This window comes from Leucopleurus acutus, assembly GCF_964270905.1.
Source record: "Leucopleurus acutus genome assembly, chromosome: 4".
Classification (NCBI taxonomy): Eukaryota; Metazoa; Chordata; class Mammalia; order Artiodactyla; family Delphinidae; genus Leucopleurus; species Leucopleurus acutus.
The window spans coordinates 1,189,422-1,213,562 of record NC_139146.1 but is presented as its reverse complement, the minus strand read 5'-3'; the positions used below and the strand labels follow the sequence as shown (position 1 = coordinate 1,213,562).

At 53.4% G+C, this 24,141-nt stretch overlaps 1 protein-coding gene across 2 annotated transcripts; it reads left to right on the top strand.

Moving 5' to 3' along the window:
• The first annotated feature begins 232 nt into the window (after positions 1-232).
• On the top strand, positions 233-23,454 carry NELFA (negative elongation factor complex member A). 2 transcript variants are annotated; one of them, XM_082837880.1, is made up of 11 exons: positions 233-480; positions 15,791-15,962; positions 17,255-17,416; positions 18,898-18,987; positions 20,427-20,557; positions 20,649-20,718; positions 20,894-20,982; positions 21,763-21,874; positions 22,585-22,868; positions 22,961-23,060; positions 23,170-23,454. In XM_082837880.1, exons 1-11 carry the CDS (start codon positions 271-273, stop codon positions 23,352-23,354), a joined length of 1,605 nt encoding a protein of 534 aa, XP_082694006.1. In that variant the 5' UTR covers positions 233-270; the 3' UTR covers positions 23,355-23,454. The 2 variants fall into 2 exon arrangements, with proteins under 2 accessions (XP_082694006.1, XP_082694007.1); XM_082837881.1 differs by lacking the exon at positions 233-480 and adding an exon at positions 15,659-15,713.
• The last annotated feature ends 687 nt before the right edge of the window (positions 23,455-24,141 follow it).

Below are 24,141 nucleotides of genomic sequence, written 5' to 3'. Positions count from 1 at the left end.
GGCGTAGGTTGGCCGAGCCAGCCCACTCCTCTGCTAACGTCATCTTCCGCGGCCCTCGAGATCCGGCCACGGGCGCCGCCATGTTACGTTACGGCGGCCGGCGGCCGGTCCTCGCGCCGCCGCGAAGCGTCTCTCCGAGGCCCCGCCTCCTCTGGTGACGTCACCGCCGCTCGCCCTGCGGGCGCCGCCATGTTGAGGGTCCTCGCCGCGGGCGCGTAGGTGTCCTCATAAGATGCCGGCTCGGCGGTGGCCGGCTTTTTCCCCCTCAAGATGGCGTCCATGCGGGAGAGCGACACGGGCCTGTGGCTGCACAACAAGCTGGGGGCCACGGACGAGCTGTGGGCGCCGCCCAGCATCGCGTCCCTGCTCACGGCCGCGGTTATCGACAACATCCGCCTCTGTTTCCACGGCCTCTCGTCGGCCGTGAAGCTCAAGCTGCTGCTCGGGACGCTGCACCTCCCGCGCCGCACGGTGGACGAGGTGAGGCGGGCGGCGGTGCGGACGCGGGGCCGGCCTCCCCCTCGGGGCCGCGCCTCCCCGGGACCCGAGACGCCGGCCCTAGCGGACCCACCTCCCCCGCTCCCGTCCCCTCCCCTCCCCCCTTCCGCCCCTCGGACCCTCGCAGTTCGCGGACCCGTTCCCCCTCCTCGCCGCCCCCCCGCGGTGGACGCGAGCCCTAGCTGCCCGCCTGCACCTGTCGGAGCCGCGGGCGAGGTGCCCGGACGGGGGGAGGGGGGTCGGGCTGTCGGGGGCCCGCCTCGGGCTCAGCGCCCACCTCGGTTTTCTTGCTTTCACCTGTCGGGGTACCCACCCGGTTCGGTCACCCTGCGCTCTGGGTTCTTGCCACACGCTCGTATTCTTGCATCGTTCTCATCAGTGGGTCTGTCCGACTTGTTCTCTGCTTGTTTTCCTTAACGGTAAATTGTGTTGCTTTGTGCGCCAAGTAAGTAGTTTTTCAAAATGTTGAGGCGCCGTAGTTGTTTAAACGTTCCCCAACTACTGTCGCAGTGACTGCCGCGTTATTATAGTTGATAGTTGTTTTTTATATATATAACGTGTACAAGAGAAACAGAATAAAGCTGTGTCCAGAGACCTCCCCCACCTGTGCCGGATCACAACCCTTGCCCTCTCCCCTCGCTCGCTGTGGGAGGTGATCACTTCTCTGCCACTCCTTGCGATTTATCAGTTGTATAGGCGTTTTTCAGCAGTACAGTTCGGTTTTGCCTGGCTTGAACTTAATGTTACGGTATCATATCGTGTGTTTCGCGTGAGTGAGTGGGTGTGTCTGTCTTCTTCGTGTTGTTGACACCTTGACGCATGCATCCAACCCGCGGCCCCGCTGTGGTGTAATTTTCACTGCTGAATAGTGTTCCATCCTCTGAGTATGCCTATGGTTGGGCATCTTTTCATGTGCTTATTCATTATTTGATGTTCTTTTTTGTTAATTGTTCAAGAAAAAATTTTCCCCCAATGTATTTTTTTCATTGCTTTGTAGGAGTTTTATTTATTATTATTTTTTAAACATTTATTTATTGCTGCACTGCGCGGCTTGCAGGATCTTAGTTCCCGGACCAGGGATTGAACCCTAGCAGTGGAAACGTGGAGTCCTAACCACTGGACCTCCAGTGAATTCCCGCTTTGTAGCAATTTTTTAAAACATAAATGTTGAATAGCAGCCTTTTTTCGGATGTGTACGTTGCAGATTTCTTCCAGTTGTGATCGATTTAGCTTTCTCCATGGAGCCTTCAGAGTCACAGAAGCTCTTAGCTGTATCTAAGCAGGTGTACTCTTGGGATATGCTTCCCTGCTGGGGGGCCGGGGGAGGGAACTCCCTGTTGTCTTGTCAGAGATGTCCAGTTTTGCCTTCTGCCTATATAGAGTCTTTCTCCTGTGCAGAGTCCTCCAAGAACCTGGCCTGGGGTGGGTGGAAGTTTGTCTCCAGCATAACCTGTTTATTAACCATACTTGTCCTGAGTTCATGGCCGAAACTTTAAATAAGAAAAAGCCATTTTTGGCCGAAGCCGTGTTGGGATCGAAGCCTGGCCACAATGCTTGCCCTTGAACAGGTCTCAGTAATTAAGGATCTTAAGGGAAGTGAGAGAATGCAGGAACAAAGGAAAAGCAGTTAAGAAATGGTAGTTCGGCGATAAAGCAGAGTCCTAGTTCTTCCTCCAGGGATGTAAGTAATAATCTGATACACATCTTTTGAGTTCTGCAAGAACTAAGACCCCCACCCAGGCGGAGGATGGAATGCTGACATTGAGCCATGTGACTTCCGTCAGCCACCAAAGCCCCCTCATGAATATGCATGTACCCTTAGCTTAAAACGTCCTCACTTTTGGCGTTGGGAAGGATCCTGCTGTTCCCCTTACTGGCTGCAAGGAATACATCCTTCCTTCTTTTGGGCTTGGTTGTGTCTTTCGGCTCAACACTCATCAAGAGGTGAACCCGGTTTGGGGGTAACAATTGTAGTAGATGTGAGCATGAATGAATATTGAATTTTATCAAATGTTTGTAATGTCTATTGACAATAGTTTGCCACATTTACAGAATAGCATTGTGTTTTTTGTTTTTGTTTTTTGGCTGCCTTGGGTCTTCATTGATGGGCGGGCTCTCTCTAGTTGCCGCCAGCAGGGGCTACTCCTTGTTGCGGTGAGCGGGCTTCTCATTGTGGTGGCTTCTCTTGTTGCAGAGCACGGCTCTAGGCACGCGGGCTTCAGTAGTTGTGGCTCGCGGGCTCTAGAGCACAGGCGCAGTAGTTGTGGCGCACGGGCTTAGGTGCTCCGCGGCACATGGGATCTTCCCAGACCAAGGATGAAGCCCGTGTCCCCTGCATTGGCAGGCGGATTCTTAACCACTGTGCCACCAGGGAGGTCCCAGAATAGCATTAGCTGTTAACCAACCTGGCATATCCCTAACTTGGTCATTTTATATGTAGGATTATGTTGTTCTGGTATTTTGTGTAGGAATCTTGTATCTGTGTTCATGGGTGAGATTAACCTCTAATTTTACTTTCCCAGACTGTCTTTGTCAGATATTGGTGTTGAAGTTATGCTACCCTTATAAAAGGAGTGGTAATGTATCTTCTATTTTCCCCTTCTTTGGAAAGTTTGTCTAACAATGGAATTATTTCTTTCTAAATGTTTGGTAGAACTTAGTGATAAAGCCATCTGGGGGCCTGGATTTTCTTTGTGGGAACATATTTTAGTGTTGATGCTTGGTTTTATGTTCTTCGTAAGTAAACTTTTCTGGATATTATATATTTTCTAGTGATTTGGCAGTTCCTATTAAAACTTCAAATGTATTAGCATAAAGTAGATAATAACATTCTCTTATCGTTTTTTAAAAAATAGTTATTTATTTATTTTGGCTGTGCTGGGTCTTAGTTGCGGCTTGTGGACTTTTAGTTGCGGCATGCATGTGGGATCTAGTTCCTTGACCAGGGATCGAACCTGGGCCCCCTGCATTGGGAGTGCAGAGTCTTACCCACTGGACCACCAGGGAGGTCCCACAGGTTATTTTATTTATTTATTCGGTTGCACTGGGAGTTAAGTTGCAGCATTCGGGCTCCTTAGGTGTGGCATGTGAACTCTTAGTTACGGCATGCATGTGGGATCTAGTTCCCTGACCAGGGTTCGAACCCTGACCAGGGATCAAACCCAGGCCCCCTGCATTGGGAGTGCGGAGTCTTATCCACTGCGCCACCAGTGAAGTCCTGGTTATTTTCTAATCACCGCATCCTACGAGTTTTGATAGTGTTTTCATAACCAAGTCACAATATTTTGTAATTTCTATGATGATTTCCTCACTGACCCTTTTATAATTTAGAAATGTTTCTTAATCTCCATACATTGGAGGGAGGGAGGTTTTAGTTATGTTTTTACTAGTGATTTCTAGCTGGATTGAGTGCTTGTCAGCGAATATAGTCTATATTATTTCAGTCGTTTGAAATTTAAGATTTGCTTAATGGCAAAATAGATGGTCAGTTTTTGTAAACATTGCAAGTGAGTTTCAGAAGCTTTTTTTTTTTTTTTTTTTTTTTTTTGGTGGTATGCGGGCCTCTCACTGTTGTGGCCTCTCCCGTTGCGGAGCACAGGCTCCGACGCGCAGGCTCAGCGGCCAAGGCTCACGGGCCCAGCCGCTCCGCGGCATGAGGGATCCTCCCGGACCGGGGCACGAACCCGTGTCCCCTGCATCGGCAGGCGGACTCTCAACCACTGCGCCACCAGGGAAGCCCCAGAAGCATTTTTATGATCAAGTTTTGTGATCCATTGCCCAGTATATGTTCATTCGGTCAAATTTGTTTGATCATGTTGTACAGGTCTACTGTATTCTTACTGATTTAAAATATTTATCAGTTAATGAGGGGATGTGTTTATCTCTCTTGTGATTATGGATTTGTCAGTCCTTATAGTTTTATCAACTTCTGCTTTCTGCATTTTGAGGTGATGTTATCAGGTGCACACAAGTTTGGAATTGTTGTTGTTGCCTTGTGGACTGAACCATGGGTCTTTATATAGCGGTCTCTGTAGTTGGTAATGTTCTGTCTACTTTTGTCCAGCATTGATATAGGTGTACCAGCTTTCTTTCATTGATTTTTTAAAATACATAGTTTGTTCTTGGATTCTGTCTGCATTACAAGAAATTATAATGAAGAACTTGCTTAGCTAGGTTGAAAATGAACTAGGCCATTCTGGATAGTTTAGTTTTCTGAAAGGCATTTTTAGTATATATTCAGTGTTAAACAACAAAACAAAAGAAACTTTCCAAAACATCCCAATTCACTTAGCTATTTTAATTATCTTTCTTTAGGGTCTGATGCCTTAGGGGATAACATTCTGAAGATGAAGCTTTTTTACATAGGACCATAGATACAGGGGGACTAGATGGCTGGGCTGTGTGTGTTCTGCACTGTCTTAGCCAGGGGTCTCCAGAGAAACAGAACAAATAGGATGCGTGTGTACCTTACGTATACCTATATATAACACATGGGGGGGGCGTGTGTACCTTACGTATGCCTATATGTAACACATGGGGGGGGCGGGGAGAGATGCTGGTTTTTATTGAAAGGAATTGGCTCACAAAAGCCTCCTGAAAAGTCCCAGGAGCTGCAGCCAGAAAGTGTGAGACCCAGGAGAGCTAAAGTGTAGTTCCAGTCTAAAAAGCCAGCTGGTCGGAGACCCAAGAAGAGCCAGGATTTCATCCAGGTCCCAAGATTGGAAAAGACCAAAGTCTCAGCTCAACAGTCAGGCAGAAGGAGTTCCATCTTACTCAGCCTTTTTGTTCTGTTCAGGTCTTCAATTGATTTAATGAGGGACATCCACATTAGGGAGGGCAGTCTGTGCAATTTAGATGTTAATCTCATCCAGAAACATCCTCATAGACACACCAAGAATAACTTTTGACCCCTTGGCCGGGACATATAAAAGTAAACATCGTACACAGCGTCTGCTACAACTTGAGTTTCTTAATGAAATCTCGAAACCAGTTCACTTGTTTTGTGATGTATCTATTTCTCTTAAAAGCTAAGTCAGCAACAGTTCTTAACTAATAGGAGGGAAGAGGAAAAGAGATTTTAATGGTCCAGTATTTTAGTTTATTCAGTGAGGGGTACAGAAGTGATTTAGGGCCCCTGCTCTCAAAGAATTTAGAATTTGGTCCAGGAAGTAAGAATGATGTCAGGAGGCAATGTACATGAGGTGTTTTGCTAACTACAGAGTGTCGTAAAATGTAAATACTGACTTCATAATGTTTTAGCTATACTTGAAAGGGCTTTGAGGAACCTGTAAATGCTGCTACTGATAAAACCAGTGACCCCTCTTGTCCAAGTCCTTAGCACTGCCACCAAAGGAAGTTTTAGGGAGAGTTTTAGGGCTGCCTGAGGTAACTCTTTAGTATGTAAAATTATCCAACTCATGAGACTGCTGTGGGAAGCCTAGGGATTCCAGTGATCAGTGACTGGGATAGCTACATATTTATCACCTGGGGTAACAGGTCAGGCCAGCTGCCAAGTGAATAAGAAACAGCGTTTCCCCAAGGACATGTCACAGTTGTGAATTGTCACAGCATGCCCTTTAATCACTATGGCTGCCTTACTCACTGAGAAACTCTGTGGTCTAAAAATCACAGACTTGGGCTTCCCTGGTGGCGCAATGGTTAAGAATCCACCTGCCAACGCAGGGGACACGGGTTCGAGCCCTGGTCCAGGAAGATCCCACATGCTGCGGAGCAGTTGGGCCCGTGTGCCACACTACTGAGCCTGTGCTCTAGAGCCCGTGAGCCACAACTACTGAGCCCACGTGCCACAGCTACTGAAGCCCATGCACCTAGAGCCTGTGCTCCGCAACAAGAGAAGCCACCCCTCACCACAACTAGAGAAAGCCCGCGCACAGCAGCAAAGACCCAACGCAGCCAAAAATAAATAAATTTTTAAAAAAATGAAAATCACAGACTCTCGGAAACTGCTGTTTAAAGTCATATCAGTAATAGTGAAACGCCCCACTTTTGCTTGGAGGGTCTAAGACACTTTGACACAAAGAAGCAGCCTCAGTTTCCAGCCCAGGTGCAGAGGCTCGGATAAGGGGTGTGTGAGCATGACACCCACGTCTCTCACTGTTGTTGTTTCTAAGGAAACTGGACCCAGGTCCACCTGACAGTTCTGACACTGACCTTTTACACACAGACTCGCTGCTTCATTGGAATTTTACCTAAACTCCACTGTCCCCCAGAGTCAAGTACCTCAGTCATTTCCTTTCTGTGGTCAGGTGCCCATAGTGCCTCTGGCGTGGGACTCCAGTGGTCCCAGCGAGTCAGTAACTTGATGTCAGGCCATAGGATTGCCCCTGAGGGCCTTGGGCCCATTGGCCCAGGACAGTGGCTTCACTCTGTAGTTCTGCAATTTCCTAGGATGTGTTTTGGTGAAAAAATTTTTAAAAATTTGTCCTACAAAGTTTGTTGGGCTTCTTGAAATTGTGATTATCTTTCATCTGTTAATTCTTAACAATTTCCTCTCTAGACCTTGCCTTGGTCCCAGTTTCTGTTCCTTTTCTCTCTGAATCTCCAGTCAGGTGTGTGGGAGACTTCCCTCTGTTTCCTGTGCAGCCTCTTTGGTATTTTCAAGCCGTTTTTTTTCCTGCCTGTTATGATCTGGGTAGCATCGGACTCATTCCGTCTCTTATTCTGTTGTTAAACTTATTTACTGATTCCCTTTCAAAGTCTCTTCTGTTTAGCTTCTCTGTTTTATTCCTGCATCCTACTCCACTTTCCCCATAGGTGGCAACTTGCCCTGTTCTGTTCTATTACGTGTTTTTTTGTGAGTGTTCTTTAAAAATGTGTACTGTTTTTAGGGACTTTTTTTCATTTGAAGTATAATTGACATAAACATATTGAAAGTGTACAGTGTGACATGTGCACACCTGTAAAACCATTACAGTGAAGATAACATTCTCCTCCTGCCTCTTTGTAACCCTCGTGTCCCTCTCCCTTGCTGAGTAATCACCGATCTCCTGTCTGTCTCCATAGCTTGGTTGGCATTTCCTGGAATGTTATATTAATAGTGCTGTTTTCGTCTGGCTCTCGCTCAGCATCCTTATCTTGAGTTCACGCTTGTGTTACGTGTATTAGTGGCTCGTAACTCTTCCTGCCGAGTAGTGTCCCTCTGAATGGACATGTTTACACGTATGGACAGGTCCTTGTGTGGACTGTCGCCATTTCTCTAGAGGAGACGCCTGGGAGAGGACGGGCAGGCCCCCTGCTAGGAGACTGCCAGACTGCTTTCCAGGGTGCTCGTATCATTTCAATATCCCCAGAGGAGTGTGGAGGTCATGGTGGGTTTTTTTAATGCAAACACTCTAGTAGGTTTCAGTTTACATTTCCATGGTGACTAAAGGTGTTGAGCCTCTCTGGTAAAGTGTTTGCTCAAATTGGGGTGGGGGGGGTGCATGTATTTTTAATTGATATAAATTCTATTGTCTTACATATCTCAGTTTTTGTAAATAAAATGTTTTTAATATCCACTTGTGTTGCATTCATCTAACCCTAGGGTTGGCAAACTGAGGCCTGTGGCTTGTTTTCTCTGCAGTCTGTAAACTGAGAATGTTTTGAGCATTATTAAAGGGTTAGTGAAAAAAGATGAGACAGAGCTGCGTAGCCCCCAGGGCCTGAAATAGTCAGTCTCTGGCCCTTTACAGAAAAGTGTGGCAGCTCCTGACCTGCTCAGCTGCATCCCGACTGTTGCCACCGCCATGCATGCCGCCCTCCAGCACTGGTAGCAGGCTGCCCCCAGCTCACAGCAGCATCATGCTGTGACGCAAAGCTCCTCACCCGTGGATGGCTGTGAACACATACTTGGAATCTATGCCCAGGGGCGGGATTGTTGGGTCATAGAAGGTATTTGCGTAAGTGGTGGCATTGAGGTGCCCGCACTGTGGGCACCTGTGCTATCTCCCTCACCCCCCAGCACTTGGCTTTGTCCACTTTTCTGCTTTTGCAAATCAGTGGTTGGAAAGTGCTGCGGTGTGTTCATTTGGGTTTTTTTCCGGTTCACTTGAGGTATCTGTGGCTGCGTTCGTTGCCGTCTGAGATTTCTTCTTTGTAGGTTGCCCATTAATAACACCTGCCTGTGTTTTATTGGGGTTGCTATCCTCTTGTTGGTTTGCGGGTCTCTTTGTATATTTTAATGTGGAACACTGCTGGTTTTGAACATTACAGATCCATCTGCCTGCTAGACTTCCCATTTGCTCATCACCTTTCCTTTAATGCACAGTAATATGTTTTTGGCTCATGGTTTGTGTTTTGAAGTTTTGTTTAAGAAGTGATTAAATGTGCTGCTTTTGTTTCTCCTCACTTTGTAGCTCTCCTGTTCAGAGATCCACCTCTAATGCCTTAGTACTACACCTCATTGGTGTGGGTGGATGGGGAGAAGGTGTTATTTTTCTCTGTTCTGAGCCCAGGGTTCCCAGCCATGCGTTGAAATGCAAGCCAACTCTCCTTTTCTTGTGGATTTGCGGTGCCACGTGTGTCTGTGTGTGTGGTGTTCCAGCAGCCCACGCCAGTCTGCCCTCTTGGCAAGAACTGGAAGCCCCTCACTTACTCTGCATCTGTCTCCCCCCAGAGACCCATAAAAGCTTATTACCACGAGAGTGCTAAAGGCAGGATTCTCACTGATGATTTTATTTCATCTAAAGGCTCAGGCTCCCATAACAAAAATACCATAAACTTGGTGATTTACATAATAGACATTTATTTTCTTACAATTTTGGATGACGGAAAGAAAGCCCACGATGAACTGTTCGTCTGAGCTGGCTGATTTAGTTTCTTGTGAGGGCCCTCTTCCTGGCTTGCAGATGGCAGCCTTCTGGCTGTGTGCTCAGCAGCGGCAGGAGAGAGCGAGCCCTGCCCTGGGGGCTCTGTTACAAGGACACTAATCCCATTCATCAAGGCCCAGCCCTCACACCTAGTCACCTCCCAAAGATTAGGGTTTCAGCATTTGAACTTGAGGGGGGACACAAACATTCAGCTCATAACAGTGGTCTTTTTTGTCTTTAACCCGCCCTTTTTTTCTCCTCAAACGTTTTTGTAAAATCTTGTGCAGTTGCCTCATGGTAGTTGTATTAGTTTGCAGTAAAGTACCACAGAGTAGATGTCTTAGAACAACGCAAGTGTGTTGTCTCACAGCTCTGAGTGGCCAGGAGTCAAATCCATGCCTCTCTCTGAACTTCTCGTGGCCTCAGGTGTTCTTTGGCTGGTAGGGGCATTGCTCTAGTCCCGTGGCCGGCTTCTCCACAGGAGCCTTCACGTCATCTTCCCTCTGTGTGTGTTCATCTCTGTCCAGATATCCCCTTTTTATAAGGATGCTAGTTGTGTTGGATTACGACCCATTTGAATGACCTCATTTTAACTCGATGACCTCCATAAAGGCCCTGTCTCCAAATAAGGTCAGATTCTGAGGTCCTGGCGTAAGGACTCCAGCCAATCTGGAAGGGGCACAGTTCAACCTGTAGCAGTAGGTTTTTGTGAACACAAGTGAGTTCTCAGTTTCTTTAGTGCTCACCTGTGAGCTTGTTGAGACCAGGTCGTGTGTCTTGTGTGTCTCTGTATCCCTAATGCCCCCCTTTGCCAGGCCCTCAGTGGAGGGGCCCCCGTGTCTGTAGGATGGATGCGTTACAGAGATTCACACTAATTGCAGGTCCGTCTTGGTGGTGCTTCCACACCAGTGCCCACGCTGTAGCTGCATTCTTTTTCCTGCCTCACAGGACCTACTTTATCTACTTGGTCTCCCGTCCCGTTGGTGGACATGCAGCTGTTTCCTGTCTTTTGCTGCAGTGAATTCTCTCAGGTGTGCAAGGTAACTAGAGGATAAATTCTTCTTCTTCTTCATTTTTGTAGTTTTTATTTATTTTTATTGAAATATATTAATAATTGACTTAACAGTGTGGTGTTTCAGGTGTACAGCAAAGTGATTCAGTTACACATACATACATATTCTTTTTCAGATTCTTTTCCCTTATAGGGTATTACAAAATATTGAGTATAGTTTCCTGTGCTATACAGTAGGTCCTTGTTGGTTATCTCTCTTATATATAGTAGTGTGTATATTTTAATCCCAAACTCCTAATTTATTTCTCCCTCCCCTGCTTTGGTAACCATAAGTTTGTTTTCTATGTCTGTGGGTCTATTTCTGTTTTGTGTGTAAGTTCATTTGTATCATTTTTCTTAGATTTCACAAATAAATAATATCATATAATATTTGTCTTTTTTTGACTTCACTTAGTATGATAATCTCTGGGTCCATCCATGGCATTATTTCATTGTTTTTATGTCTGAGTAATGTTCCATTGTGTATATGTACCGCATCTTCTTTATCCATTCCTCTGTTGATGGACACTTAGGTTGCTTCCGTGTCCTGGCTGTTGTAAGTAGTGCTGTGGTGAACACTGGGGTGTGTGTACCTTTTAGAATTAGAGTTTTCTCCTTATATATGCCCAGGAGTGGGATTGTAGGATCATATGGTAGCTCTAGTTTTCGTTTTTTGTGGAACCTCCACAAACTGGCTGCACCAGTTTACATCCCCACCAACAGTGTAGGAGAGGGGTCCCTTTTCTCCACAGCCTCTCCAGCATTTATTACTTGTAGACGTTTTGATGATGGCCGTTCTGACCGGCGGCGTGAGGTGGTACCTCATTGTACTTCTGATTTGCATTTCTCTAATAATTACCGATGTTGAGCATCTTTTCATGTGCCTTTGGGCTGTTTGTGTGTCTTCTTTGAAGAAATGTCTATTTAGATCTTCTACCTATTTTTTGATTTGGTTTTTTTTATGTTGAGTTTTATGAGCTGTTTGTATATTTTGGAGATTAATCCCTTGTTGGTTGCATCATTTACAAATATTTTCTCCATTTTGTAGGTTGTCTTTTTGTTCATGGTTCCTTTATTTTTGTTTTTGTTTCCATTACTCTAGGAGATGGATCCAAAAATATATTGCTGTGATTTATGTCAAAAAGTGTTCTGCCTATGTTTTCCTCTAAGAGTTTTATAGTATCGGGTCTTGCATTTAGATCTCTAATCCAGAGGATAAATTCTTGGAAGTGCTCATTGCTCAGGCAAAAAGCACATACGTCATAAATTGTGATGAGTATCACTAAAATAAAGTCAGTAGAGGGAATTCCCTGGCGGTCCAGTGGTTAGGACTCCATGCTTTCACTGCCAAGGGCGTGGGTTCGATCCTTGGTCGGGGAACTAAGATCCTGCAAGCTGCGCCGTGCGGCCAAAAATTTAAAAGAATAAATAAAATAAACTTAGTAGAGGTTATGCCCATTGACGTTCTTGTCAGTGTGTGGTCGCCTGCTCCCTGGGAGGGGTTCTCGCTCCTGCCAGACGCTGTTCCGAGTGCTGAATCCCCAGGTGACTGCAGCCACTGCTGCTAACGCACCCCCAGGCTGTCCTGGGAGCGCTGACAGATTCGGGGTTCGGCCTGAGATGGTTGGACTCAGGAGCGTGTGCCACAAAGCCCTCCGCCATCAGGCCCGTCCTCCCAGGCGGGCCAGCAGGGGCCACCCGGCTCCGCCCTGCCCGTCCCTGAAGTGGGAATTGTATCTCCTCCTCCGTTTATTTTGCATTTCTCTTATGTTGAATGAGGCTGAGCATCCTTTGCATGTTTTAAAGTTTTAAATCATTTTTCTAGTGGTAAACTTTTAAAAAATTGACGTGTAAGATCAATCTCTATATATGTGTGTTTGTTCTTTATATATATAGACATCTATAAAATATACACACATGTATATGTGTGCATTTTTTTTAATTGCCTGTGATAGGAGTTGCAAAGTATTGTTTTCACGCAGCTTGCCATTTCTCTTGATTTAATTTGGGGAATTTGGAGCTTTTTGGTGGTTTTCCATGGGAAGCATACTTAAGTAGTAAAATTCAAATCCACGTCCCGTGGCTCCTTGGTTTAGGCCGTAGCTCCAGAGGCCTCTCGCTTAGCAGCCACGCAAACGAGAGGCTCCTGTGGCCCCTCCTGCGCTTTACGGTCTCATTTCTCAGATTGAAATCTGATGCATTTGAAGTTTATCTGGGAGTAAGGCGAGAGGCAAGGACCGTATTTAACCATGCGGCATTTGTAATTTTAATGTCTGGCGAAATCGATCTTTCTCTTGTTACCTTAAAAAGATTTTTTTTTCTTATTTTTGTTTATTGCTTTTCTCATAGGAAGTTTAGAATCAGATTGTCCAGTTCTGTGAAGAAACTATTTCTGCAACTTGAGTGGGGTCACCCTAGACTTACAGATTACTGAGGGAAAGTGTCCGTCCTTATGGTATTGTCATAAAGATGACAATACACCTTGTCAATACACCATAAAGATGACACCCATACACCTTGTCATCCATTCAAGCATTTCGGGGGGCTCCTTGTCATTGTAATGATTCTTAGAGATTGAGTGGCGTCTTAAGCCTATTTTGAGGCATGGTCTTTTTATTGATTTTGTTACCTCTTGCTGTCTTGCTGTGTCTTGAACTCATTCCTCTGCTTTATGTCCTTATTTTAGAGAGTTTAAAAATTCATGGCGCTCTACCTGGTCATAAACATCGTGTGCTCAGTAGAGGCGTGTCTAGCGGTTATTGGTGTTTTCTGTCCTGTCCTCTTTCCGTTTGACTCTTGGTTCCTTGTCTGCTGGTTCCTCCCCTATTGTGACTCCTCTGGACTGAAGCACATGCTTCCTGGCCCAGCTTTTACAGGAGCTCCGTGTCAGGGAGGGCCAGAGCCGTGTTCCAGGTGACAAGGACCATCCCTTGGACACAGGCCTGTCCTTGCCGGCCCACTGCCAGGCTGCCCCCTCCAGAGACAGCTCAGCTGTGCTTCCTGGGCACCCGGACTTCTGACATCTGGCAACATGGTGCCCAGACAGGGCCAGGGACACTCCTGCCTCCAGGCAGGAGCCCAGGTGTGACGCCAACTTTGGAGACGTCTGCGGGCTTTGGCTAAGCTTGCCTTATGGCCCCCTGTTTTTTTCCTCATACAGTTTCTCAAACTGAGATATTCACATAGGATTCATTCTTTTAGAGTGTACAAATCAGTGGTTATGGTACATCACAGTGCTGTGCAGTCATTGCCACTACCTGATACCAGAACGTTTTCGTCTCTCTGAGAAGGAAACCCCTAGCTCACTGGCAGCCACTCCCTGTCCCCACTCCAGCCCCAGGTCCACCGTCCCACCTCCCGGGCCTGTGGGTGACCTGTCCTGGACGTGTCACACGCACAGAGCCATCCGGCGTGTGCTCTCTCAGGTCTGGCTTCTTTCACAGAGCTTCATGTTTTCACGGTTCATCACATTGTCACGTCGTGTGTCTTTTTATTGCCAAATGATGTTCCGTTGTGTAGATCAACCACATTGTGGTCATCCATTCATCAGATGATGGCCTTGGAGTTGCTTCCACTTTTGGGTTGTTACCAATACAGCCAGCCGTTCACGTGTGAGTTTTTGGGTAGACATACGTTTTCAGTTCTTTTGGGTCTGTACCTGGGAGTGGAGTTGTTAGCTCACGTGGTTATCTGTTCATCATTTTTCTTTTAAATTTTGGCCGCGCGGCCTTGTGGATCTCAGTTCCCCGACCAGGGGTTGAACCCGTGCCTCAGCTGTGCGAGCACAGAGTCCTAACCACTAGACCACCAGGGAGCTGCCTGTTTGTCTTTCTGGGGAAGCGCCAGATGGCTTCTCGAATGGCCGCACCATCTTACAGCCTGCGCCCTGCCCCAGGCAGCGTCAGAGGGCTCCAGGTCCCCTGCCCCTTGGCGCCCTGCAGTTCTGGGCTCGGGCGTGGGAGGTTGCTCCTCCTGCTGGGCCACCTCAGTTCCATTTGCAGGCTCCCCCTCCCCAGCACCTGGGTGTCCCCTCACGCGCAGTGTGTGTGTGTCTCGTTCCTAACGCTTTGGGGTGACTGCCGAGGGCGCAGCCTGCCATCTGTGTGGAGGTACTTAGTTTGAGACTTAGGTATGAGGGGGGGCTTCTTTGTTATGTTTTTTACATAACTTTAGTTTGCCAGGGACACGTTTTCACTCTTTAACTCATAGTAAGTACAGATAAAATTGTTTTTCATTTCGTGCCTTTCGTTTTTGTTTTTGCGGTACACCGGCCTCTCACTGTTGGCCTTTTGTTTTTAATGTAGGGAAGAGTTGATAGCTCAGCTAAATACAGGGGGGAAGGTGGTAGACGGGCTCATTCTTCTAAAACATCAAAAAAGCCCCCAGCACAAATGTTAAAAAATAAATAAGCGTTTACCATTTTTGCCACACGTCAAAAGAACTTATTTCCATGTATTTCAAGAGACAGCTTTTTAGAGTTGGGTCAGCTGGCACCCGGCCCTGTGCTTGGCCAAGGGGGGGGCGCCCAGCCTCAGGCGGGAATGCCAGAGCCTTGACGCTTCGACCTCGGCTGCGCGTGCGCCTGGGGGGATGCGGGGCTCAGCCAGGCATTCTGTCTGGACCACCGCTGGAGGCGGGCCGGGGCTTCCGGGGCAGGTGAGGGGATCCTGATTCCTGAGGGTGGTGGGAAGCTGGGCATGAGGGTTAAGCCAGAGCCTGAGGGGATGGATGGGTCAGCGCAGGCGAGGGGGAGCTGCCAGGTGAGGGGTGACAGGTGGACCAGGAGCTTGGGTGGGAGAGCGCAGGTGTGAGGGGGGCTGTGTTCAGGCTTGGGCCCGCGTCTGGGCCTTAAGCAGCGGTGACCGCGGGCCGCTGTGGCCACTCGCCACCTGTGGGAGGAAGCGGCACCTCGAGCGCAGCAGACACGCCGGGCACGGCCTGTCCCCGGAGCCAGGTCCCCCAGGTCCTCGGGGGGGGGGGGGACCGGCCTCCTGCGGGCTCTCCTCTGTCACGTGAGCCCGTCCCATGCCCATGGGACGTGCGGGGACTTGCCCCTGTTCTCCCGGCGGCCTTCCGTACCCAGTCCCTTCCCAGACGCCCCAGTGGCAGGTTCCCCAGCAGGGGGCGGGAACGGGCCCCCCGTCCTGGGCGGCCCTTCTGTTTGCCGGGCCGCTGCACCGGGAGGCGGTGGGGAGATGCGCGGGCAGCCGGCGAGGTGTGGGCATGGGGGGGAGGGGGCTCTCCTGAGGGCGGGGCTGGCATGGGGGCGGTGGCTGAAGAGGCTGGGTCCCGCCCCGTGCGCGCGGAAGCTCCGGTGGGCTTGAAGGGGGCTCCTTCCTGTGTCTGAACGAGCAAAGGTGCGCCCCGCAGACCTGAGCCAGGGGTGGCAGGGTGGGGTCGGCGACAAGGACTGCCATCTCTCCTCTCCCGGCAGATGAAGGGTGCCCTCACAGAGATCATCCAGCTCGCCACCCTGGACTCGGACCCCTGGGTTCTCATGGTGGCCGACATTCTGAAGTCCTTTCCTGACACCGGATCTCTTAACCTTGACCTCGAAGAACAGAATCCCAACGTTCAAGATATTTTAGGAGAACTTAGAGAAAAGGGTAGGTTGGGTGTGTTTGCTTTACGCTGGGCGGAGGGAGATGGGTTTTCCTTTAAACCCTCTTTTGTAACATGAGTTTGACTTCGAGAGTGTCGCACGCTGTGCTGTGTCGTGCTGGCTGTATCCGTGCACCCCTGCCCCGGGCGCTGCTGGCTGGCTTTTGGCCAGTCTTTGACAGGAGCAGCCCAGAGGCTCCCTCCTCACTGTACGTGCTTTATCCTTCACATTCACGCACCCCTCTCCGCACTCAGCTCCATGAGGGCACGGGCTCTGCCCACTCAGAGCCTAGAACATTCCCTGGCACGGAGTAGATGCTCATAACTGTGTGTTGAAAATATCAGCAGTTTACTTGTCTGGAACATGAACTGAAAACCACTTAGAACATATAAAGGTGGGAAGGTCTGTTCCTCCCTGAATTCCTCTCCTAGTTTGGAGAATTGGAACTGCAGCCCTTTAAAGATGGAACCTGTGCCCCTGCGGTCCCGCAGGGGCGGTGGCCTGGCCGTCCCCAGGGGTGGCTGCCAGTGCCTCTTCTTAACTGCGAGATGATCGCTCTTACTCGGTAGGCTTTCGCTTGACTTGTAACTGCCCACAAGCTATATGGATGCTTCCAGAGCATTGGAACGCAAACCCAAGATGTTTCTGTCCTGGTGATTAGCTTGATGAGGGTCCAGACAGGTCCACGCCCTCCTGGGTGTCCTCTCTCTGGTGGGAGGGGCCTGCTCTGTCTTCTGCCCAGGGGCTTCTGGGCGTGCCTCCGGGGGCAGGAAGAACAGCGGTGGCGCTGGTCTGTGCTCCCCACCCAGGGCCTTCTCCCGAGCTCTCACTGCCTGGTGAACCCACAGGCCTGGGGAACGTGCCTGGGTGCTTCTTGTGGGGGCCAGGATTCAGAGGGTCCAGGAGAAACCATCCGCGGGGGCCGTGGGGACTGAGGGGGAAGCCGGGATGGCCCCGGGCTTCCCCTTCCTACGGCGCTTGCTCTAGGGGTGCACGGAGCCCCTTCCAAACGTAGCTAATGGACATCTGTGGTGGGGCCCGGGTGCTTCTGCCTTTAAAAAGCCCCACAGGGATTCTGCTGAGCCCTCCTGTCCTGCCCTTGACCTTTGGCCCAGGTTGGTGGCCTTGACTGCTGGCCTGTGGCAGGCAGGCAGTGGATACTTGTTTTCTGTTTTGAGATCGAAGCAGAAGCTCCACTGCTATAAACAGGAAACTGTGCGTTTTCACGTTAGCGGTGCAAATCGGGCCTGTGTAAGGGAGATGCACCTCCTAACATGTTGGTTCTCGAACGAGCAGTGAATGAGTGTGAGGCGTCGGCCATGCTGCCGCTGGAGTGCCAGTACCTGAATAAAAACGCCCTGACGACCCTCGCTGGGCCCCTCGCTCCCCCAGTGAAACACTTTCAGTTGAAAAGGAAGCCGAAGAGTGCCACGCTGAGGGCCGAGCTCCTGCAGAAATGTGAGTCCCGCTGTCGGCACGCGGGTGTGGGGCGGGTGCGCCTGGCCTAGGGCGCACTGGGACTCAGTGCCCGCTGTCGGCACGCGGGTCTGGGGCGGGTGCGCCTGGCCTAGGGCGCACTGGGACTCGTCGGGACCCTCCTCAGCGGGGGCTGCCTTGCCCGGCCTGGAAGGTCCAGCAGGTTTGGGAAAACTGACTGCCGAGCAAATCATACTTTTGTCCTATGTCTGTAGTTTTTATTTTTAGATTTCTTTTAGGTTTTATGGTACCTAACTGTCTTTTAAAGACAGAGTCCTACGTAGTCTTTTTCTTTTTTTATTAGAAATTTATTGATTGCTACGCTGAACTGTGTGTTCTAAAAATCTACTTTAGAAACTTCCGAATTTTCAGGTTAAAGTATTTGTAATCTTTGTTCCAAAAATGAAATCTGTACCAACTGAGTCACACAGGTGATGAGACAGGCAGCCTGGAAGAGACTGGAGAGGCTGGGTCCTAACTCCTGTAGCCCTGCCTCATTCTTGCAGATGACCTCAATTTGACTTTACAGATGTTTGGTCATTTTATTCGTGTCTTTTAAGTGGTGGTTTCTAAAATGTACATGGAAGATACTTGCTCGGAAAAAGGCCAGGAAATGGATTCCTTTGACTGGTAGCAGAACTTTTATTGCAAGTGGTTATGGTGTTGGTATTAATAACCCGTATAAATGCCCCGTTTTCAAAGAATCCCAATAAAACACAGCCGCCATCGTGACTCTCGGTTCCAGATGGACAGCGTCCTGGGGTCAGCACTGCGCTGTGGCTTCATGGAGCTGGCAGTGCGCGGCCCGGGCCCCCAGCCCCCTGGGCAGCTCCCAGGCCCCTCCGTGCGGTCAGCAGTGGCACCTGCCCCCAGCCCCCCATGGCAGAACCTGGTGCCGGGTGGGCGTGGGGCTCCGTCCCTCCCCGAGCTTGTTTCCTGCCTCGCGTTGATGCTTCCGTGAAGGGAAGGGTGAGGTTGTGCCAGGCGACCACCCACCAGTGAGGGCGCTTCATCGGGGCCCTCCTGTCCCCCCACCCCGGGAGGTGCAGCCGCCAGAGCCCTACTTGCTGCAAGTGTAGTTCTCCACACCAGGCGTCCCCAACCCCGGGGCCACGGACCGGTGCCGCGGGCTGTTAGGAACCGGGCCGCGCAGCAGGAGGTGAACAGCGGGCAAAGGAGCGAGCGAAGCTTCATGCGCCGCTCCCCGCCGCTCGCGTTACCTCCTGGACCATCCCCCGCCAACCCCAGTACGAGGGAAAGTTGTCTTCCACGAAACCGGAACCGGCCCCTGGTGCCAAAAAGGTTGGGGACCGCTGCCCTACACGGAAAGTGTAGTTGTAACGTTTGAAAGCAGACGAGCGAGCGTCTGTGCTCCAGTCCTTGCAACTCGACCTTCTTTGTAAATCCCACGGATGGAGGCGCTGTCATCGGTGGGCGCTGACGCAGGCCACCTTGTCTTACAGCCACCGAGACCGCCCAGCAGCTGAAGAGGAGTGCGGGGGTGCCCTTCCATGCCAAGGGCCGGGGGCTGCTGCGGAAGATGGACACCACGAGTAAGGCCGGGCCGCTGCGGGGTCGGAGGGGAGGGCTCGCCCTTCCTCGGGAGCTCAGTCGTTGAACTTTGACCTGACTGGGCCACGGGCCCTGCGGTGCTGCCGGCTCTGTTGTGTGAAATGAGGGGGGCTCTTCCGCTTACGGAGGGTCCGGAAGGCTCCGCCTGAGATGAGGAAAGACCGGGATTGGAGGGAGACGCTCAGTCTCGGTTCTCGCTCGTCCTTATGGCCGTGGAGGGCATGGGCCGCCGCCTCCGCCCCAGGTCCTGCCGCCTGCGGCCCCGTGCCGGCCCCAGGTTCTCCGTGGGGCGAGGGCTCTACAAGCTCGAGGCTGACCGGGCCGCCGTCGTGTCGTCGGGTCTGCGCCCTCGTCCCTCCCTCGGGGCCGGAGCGCACCTCTTGCTCCCTGCCCACCCCACGCTGCCCAGGCCCAGGGCCGACCGGACAGGGCAGGTGGGTCGGTGAGAGCAGCAGCCAGGCTGCCACGGGAGCCTGAGGGGCTCGTGGGGGTCCTCCCTGCGGGGCCCACAGCCCACAGCACTCAGGTGGGAGCTGCCGTCTTGGTGTCGGCTGACTCAGCACTGTGGGGGGGAGCCCAGCCCTGTCTCCTCAGGGCCGGCTGTTGCCTCGGGTGGGGCCCTCACTGTAACGTCCCTGCCTGCCCCCCACGTGCCAGTCCCCCTGACAAAGCTCCCCTCACCTTCCTTTCCACACTCCGGCCGGGCGCCCCGACCCAGCGTGCCCACGGTGCGGTTCAGGGGTGCTTCCTGCTTCCCTGCCCTGTCCCATTGGCCGTGCCAAGGGGCCACCTGTGCACCGGGCCTGGGACGCTGTACATGATCTTGGTGTGAGTCAGCCCTGGTGTCTGCTCGCTGAGCACTGGGGCGGGTCCCAGTGGCAGGAATGGGGAGGCACTGGATGCCTGGGGACGGGGCCAGGCCCCCTTCAGAAGGAGCCGTTCCTCATGTGTCAGGTGCCTTCCCCTTGAGAGAGATGAGGGGCTGGGCCCAGGGGAAGAGGGAGGGTGATTCTGGCTGCAGCGTGGGGCCTCTAGCCTGTAACACATCTGTTAACCCCGAGGTGCAAGAAAGAAGTGGAAGCTGAGAGTCCTGTCTGTGGTGATAAAGGACTCGGTGTGTTACGGTCGGTGGATGCAGGCGTGGCGTCTCTGTTGGTTTGGCATCTTGGGCAGAGACGTCAGTTTGGCTGTGGTGTCGCTGGTTGCCACGGCGAGCTCTTCTGGGCAGGCCAACCCGATGCCCCGGTGCTTGGGCACGGGGAGGTGCCCCTGGCACCTGCCCTCGCGGAGGCGCAGCACTTCCGGGGGAGCACTTGGCAGGCCAGCAGGGGTGGCTCTGGCGGAGACAGGCAAGCGGAATACGCAGCGGTGGCGGAGTAGCCGCTCCGCGAGGCCCCCTGACGGCCCGTCCTCTCCGCAGCCCCGCTCAAAGGCATCCCGAAGCAGGCGCCCTTCCGAAGCCCCACCGCCCCCAGCGTCTTCAGCCCCGCGGGGAACCGCACTGCCATCCCGCCGTCGAGGACGCCCCTGCGGAAGGAGAGGGGCGTGAAGGTGGGCGTGTCCCCTGGCAGCCCCGCCCACGCGGGACCAGCCGCGCCCCTTCCGTGGGGCTGAGGGTGGGCTTCTGTCTGTGTGTCGGCAGCTCCTCGACATCTCCGAGCTGGATATGGTCGGGGCCGGCCGGGAGGCCAAGAGGAGGAGGAAGACCCTGGGTGCGTATTGGGGCCTGTCCGCCCGCGGAGGCCCTGGTCTCTCGTCTACTGAGACGGAGACCGCCTCCGGCTGGAGAGGGGCAAGTCTGCGGGGCAGACCTGTCCTCAGAGTCGCCGCCGCCTCGGGCCGGGAGGGCCGCCGCCCGGGGCGCTGAGGCCTGTGCTCTGCCCGCAGACGCGGAGGCGGTGGAGAAGCCAGCCAAGGAAGAGACGGTCGTGGAGAACGCCACCCCCGACTACGCGGCCGGCCTGGTGTCCACACAGGTAAGGGCTGCAGGGCCGCGGGCGGCCGGAGCGCGTGCCCCCATTCCCAGCGTTAGCCGCGGAGGCACGTGCCGTGGGAGCACATGCGCGGATGCACACGTATGTACGTGGACACACGCAGAAGAGGTGGCGCCGGCGGGGCGCTGGCGTGCCCGCGGGCCCAGGTTTGGACAGCGCCACGCGCTCAGGGCTCCTCGGCGTCCCCTGTCCCACAGGGGTGGTAGGGCGGCCTTGCGGGAGGCCCCTCACTGCCGGTGCGGCCTGCCTGGAGGGGCTGGGCAGCCAGGGGCCGAGTGTCGCATCCGTCATTTCTGGGTGGTGGGAAACTTCTCATTGCAGAGCTGTGTTTTCTTACTTTATTGAAAGGAGTGTCTTCCTTTCCTCATATGCTTTTGTGGTTTAAAAAAAAAAAAAATTTCTTCTTACCTCAAAGATGGCTGGTTTGGGAGGGTCCCTAACCAAACAGGGACAGCCTCGCCCCACCCCGCGCCCTCCCAACAAGGCAGCTCCAGGATGGGGGCGGCGGCAGGGCCGGACGCTTGGGGTCCAGCACTGCTGAGCGCGGGGCCCCTGGCCTGGAGCAGTCTCCATCCCTGGGGACAGCAGTGCCCCCGGTCCTGCTCCCGGGGGTGGGGGCCCTCCTGTGGGGCTGGAGGTTCGGGTTCACACTGGGCCGGGACGCTGAGGCCCACAGAGGAGCCGGCCCCATCCAGGACTGGGAGAGGCTCACGCTGAGCCCCCGGGCTGCTTTTGAGAGGAACCATGGTCTCTGTCTTCTAGAAACTCGGGTCTCTGAACAACGAGCCTGCGCTGCCATCCACGAGCTACCTGCCGGCTACGCCCAGTGTGGTCCCTGCCTCATCCTACATCCCCAGCTCCGAGGCCCCGCCAGGTGAGCGGGCACCCAGAGCAGGCAGCACCCACCAGGCAGGGGGCAGCATCTCCCCAGGACTCGCCCACGTGGTGCTTCCTTGGGTGTCAGGGCCTCTGCTGGTGCCGCCGGGGCCGGAAGACCCTCCTGCCCAGCACGAGCTTCGAGAAGTAAACCCAGGGGTTTCAGCTGCTTTGCCCTTCACGGGGCCAGACAGGCAGCGCCCCTTCCCTTGTGCGGTGCCAGGTGTGAGGCCCAGTTTGTGAGCGGGAGGGGGGCTGCTGAGGTTACAGTGCCTCAGGGTCCTCACGTAGCCCTACAGTTTGAGAAAGAAGGCGCGGAAGGAAAGGTGGAGGGGGATCCGTGGGTTCTCCTCCGAGGCGTTTGCTCCCCGGGCTCAGCGTCGCCTGCCCGGTGGGGAGCTTGGCCTCGGGGAGGGGGTGGCCAGAGGGGGCCTGGGGGTCAGGCAGGCTTGCTGGGCTCCAGGAAGCAGCCCTCCATTCCCTCGCCAGCGCCCAGGAGCCCATTAGCGCCTGGACGTCTTCCCTGCTGGTCTCAGAAGGCCTGAGCCCTCTGGCTCCCGGCTGGGGCTCTCGGGGGCGTGGGCGCCGTGCCCAGAGGTGCCGCCCGGGGCTCGCACCCCAGCTGCGGGTAGGAGGGCCCGGGCACTTCTCTCGGAGGCGGGGTCCCTGGCCCTGCCGGCCGCCCCCCAGGCCTTGCTCTGCTTGCAGCCCCGCCTGCCCGGGAAGCCAGCCTGCAGGCCAGCCGGCCCCCCGAGGAGCCCAGCGCCCCCAGCCCCGCGCTGCCGGCACAGTTCAAGCAGAGGGCGCCCCTGTACAACAGCGGCCTCAGCCCTGCAGCACCCACGCCCGCGGCGCCCACCTCGCCCCTGACGCCCACCACGCCCCCGGCCGTCGCCCCCGCCACCCAGACGCCTCCGGTGGCCATGGTGGCCCCCCAGGCCCAGGCCCAGCCCCCCGCCCAGCAGCAGCCCAAGAAGAACCTGTCGCTCACGGTAGGTGTGTGGGGTGGGGTGTGTGTGTGCGGCCCTGCCCGCAGCAGGGGCGCCGGCAGGGCCCAGCACCCAGCCCTGCTCCTCCATCGCAGAGAGAGCAGATGTTCGCCGCGCAGGAGATGTTCAAGACGGCCAACAAGGTCACACGGCCCGAGAAGGCCCTCATCCTGGGCTTCATGGCTGGCTCCCGAGGTGGGTCCGCGGCCGGCCCTGTGGGGGTGGGGGGGGCCCGGGTCCTGCGGGGGGTGGGGGACGCCCCTGCGCCCCCAGGCCCCTGCCCAGCGGCCCCTGCCCCCCTCAGAGAACCCGTGCCAGGAGCAGGGCGACGTGATCCAGATCAAGCTGAGCGAGCACACGGAGGACCTGCCCAAGTCGGACGGCCAGGGCAGCACCACCATGCTGGTGGACACGGTCTTCGAGATGAACTACGCCACGGGCCAGTGGACGCGCTTCAAGAAGTACAAGCCCATGGCCAACGCGTCCTAGGGCCGCCGCCGTGCCACCGAGGCCCAGCCCCCTTGAGCTTTGGGTGCAGTTTCTCTGGGGTGTTTTGGACTTATTTTCTAAATTTTAATATGGGTCCCTTTTGTGTGATTTAAGACACTTTTTTGCATTCAGTGTTACAGTTCTGAATGTTAAACTTAGCCCCGAAAGGTGTAACTTCCTAATCTTGGCACCAGCTCTGCCTGTTAGACTTCCGTCTTTTCTCATTTTTTCTTCAGTCCCACTGGCCGCGAGAGAGGGCCTTTGTTGCTCGTGCAGCCCCTCTCCCTGCCCACGCGGCTGAGGGACCAAAGGTGGCGCCTGGTGTGTCTGAGAACGGGGCGGGGACGGCCACCAGTGCCCAGGGATGGGGGGATGCCAGGACACGCTCACCACCCACAGGTTTTGTATTTGTCTTTTGTACTGTTGTGAGCATTTAAGACCAGTCCTTGGGTACCTGTTTTCATTGTAAAAACTACCTAATTAAAGTTTAGCTTTTCTAAAGAAAAAGCACCAGAGCTGTGTTTCCAGCCAGCTCGACCTCTCTGCTCTGGGGCCCCAGCCCCTCTCTGGGGTGGGTGACGTTGGGGTCAGCCCAGGGGTCACTCCTGGATGGTGCGGGCGTGGGGAGCACGTCCTGGGGCCTGGGGCTCAACCACCTGCGGGGCTGAGAAGAGTCTGCAGCTTCCTCTCCCGACTCTGTCACCTTTAACGGGGGTTTGGGAACCAAATTATAACAGGAACAAAAGCCTTTTCCCCAAATCGGAACGACACGCACTATCTACGATAC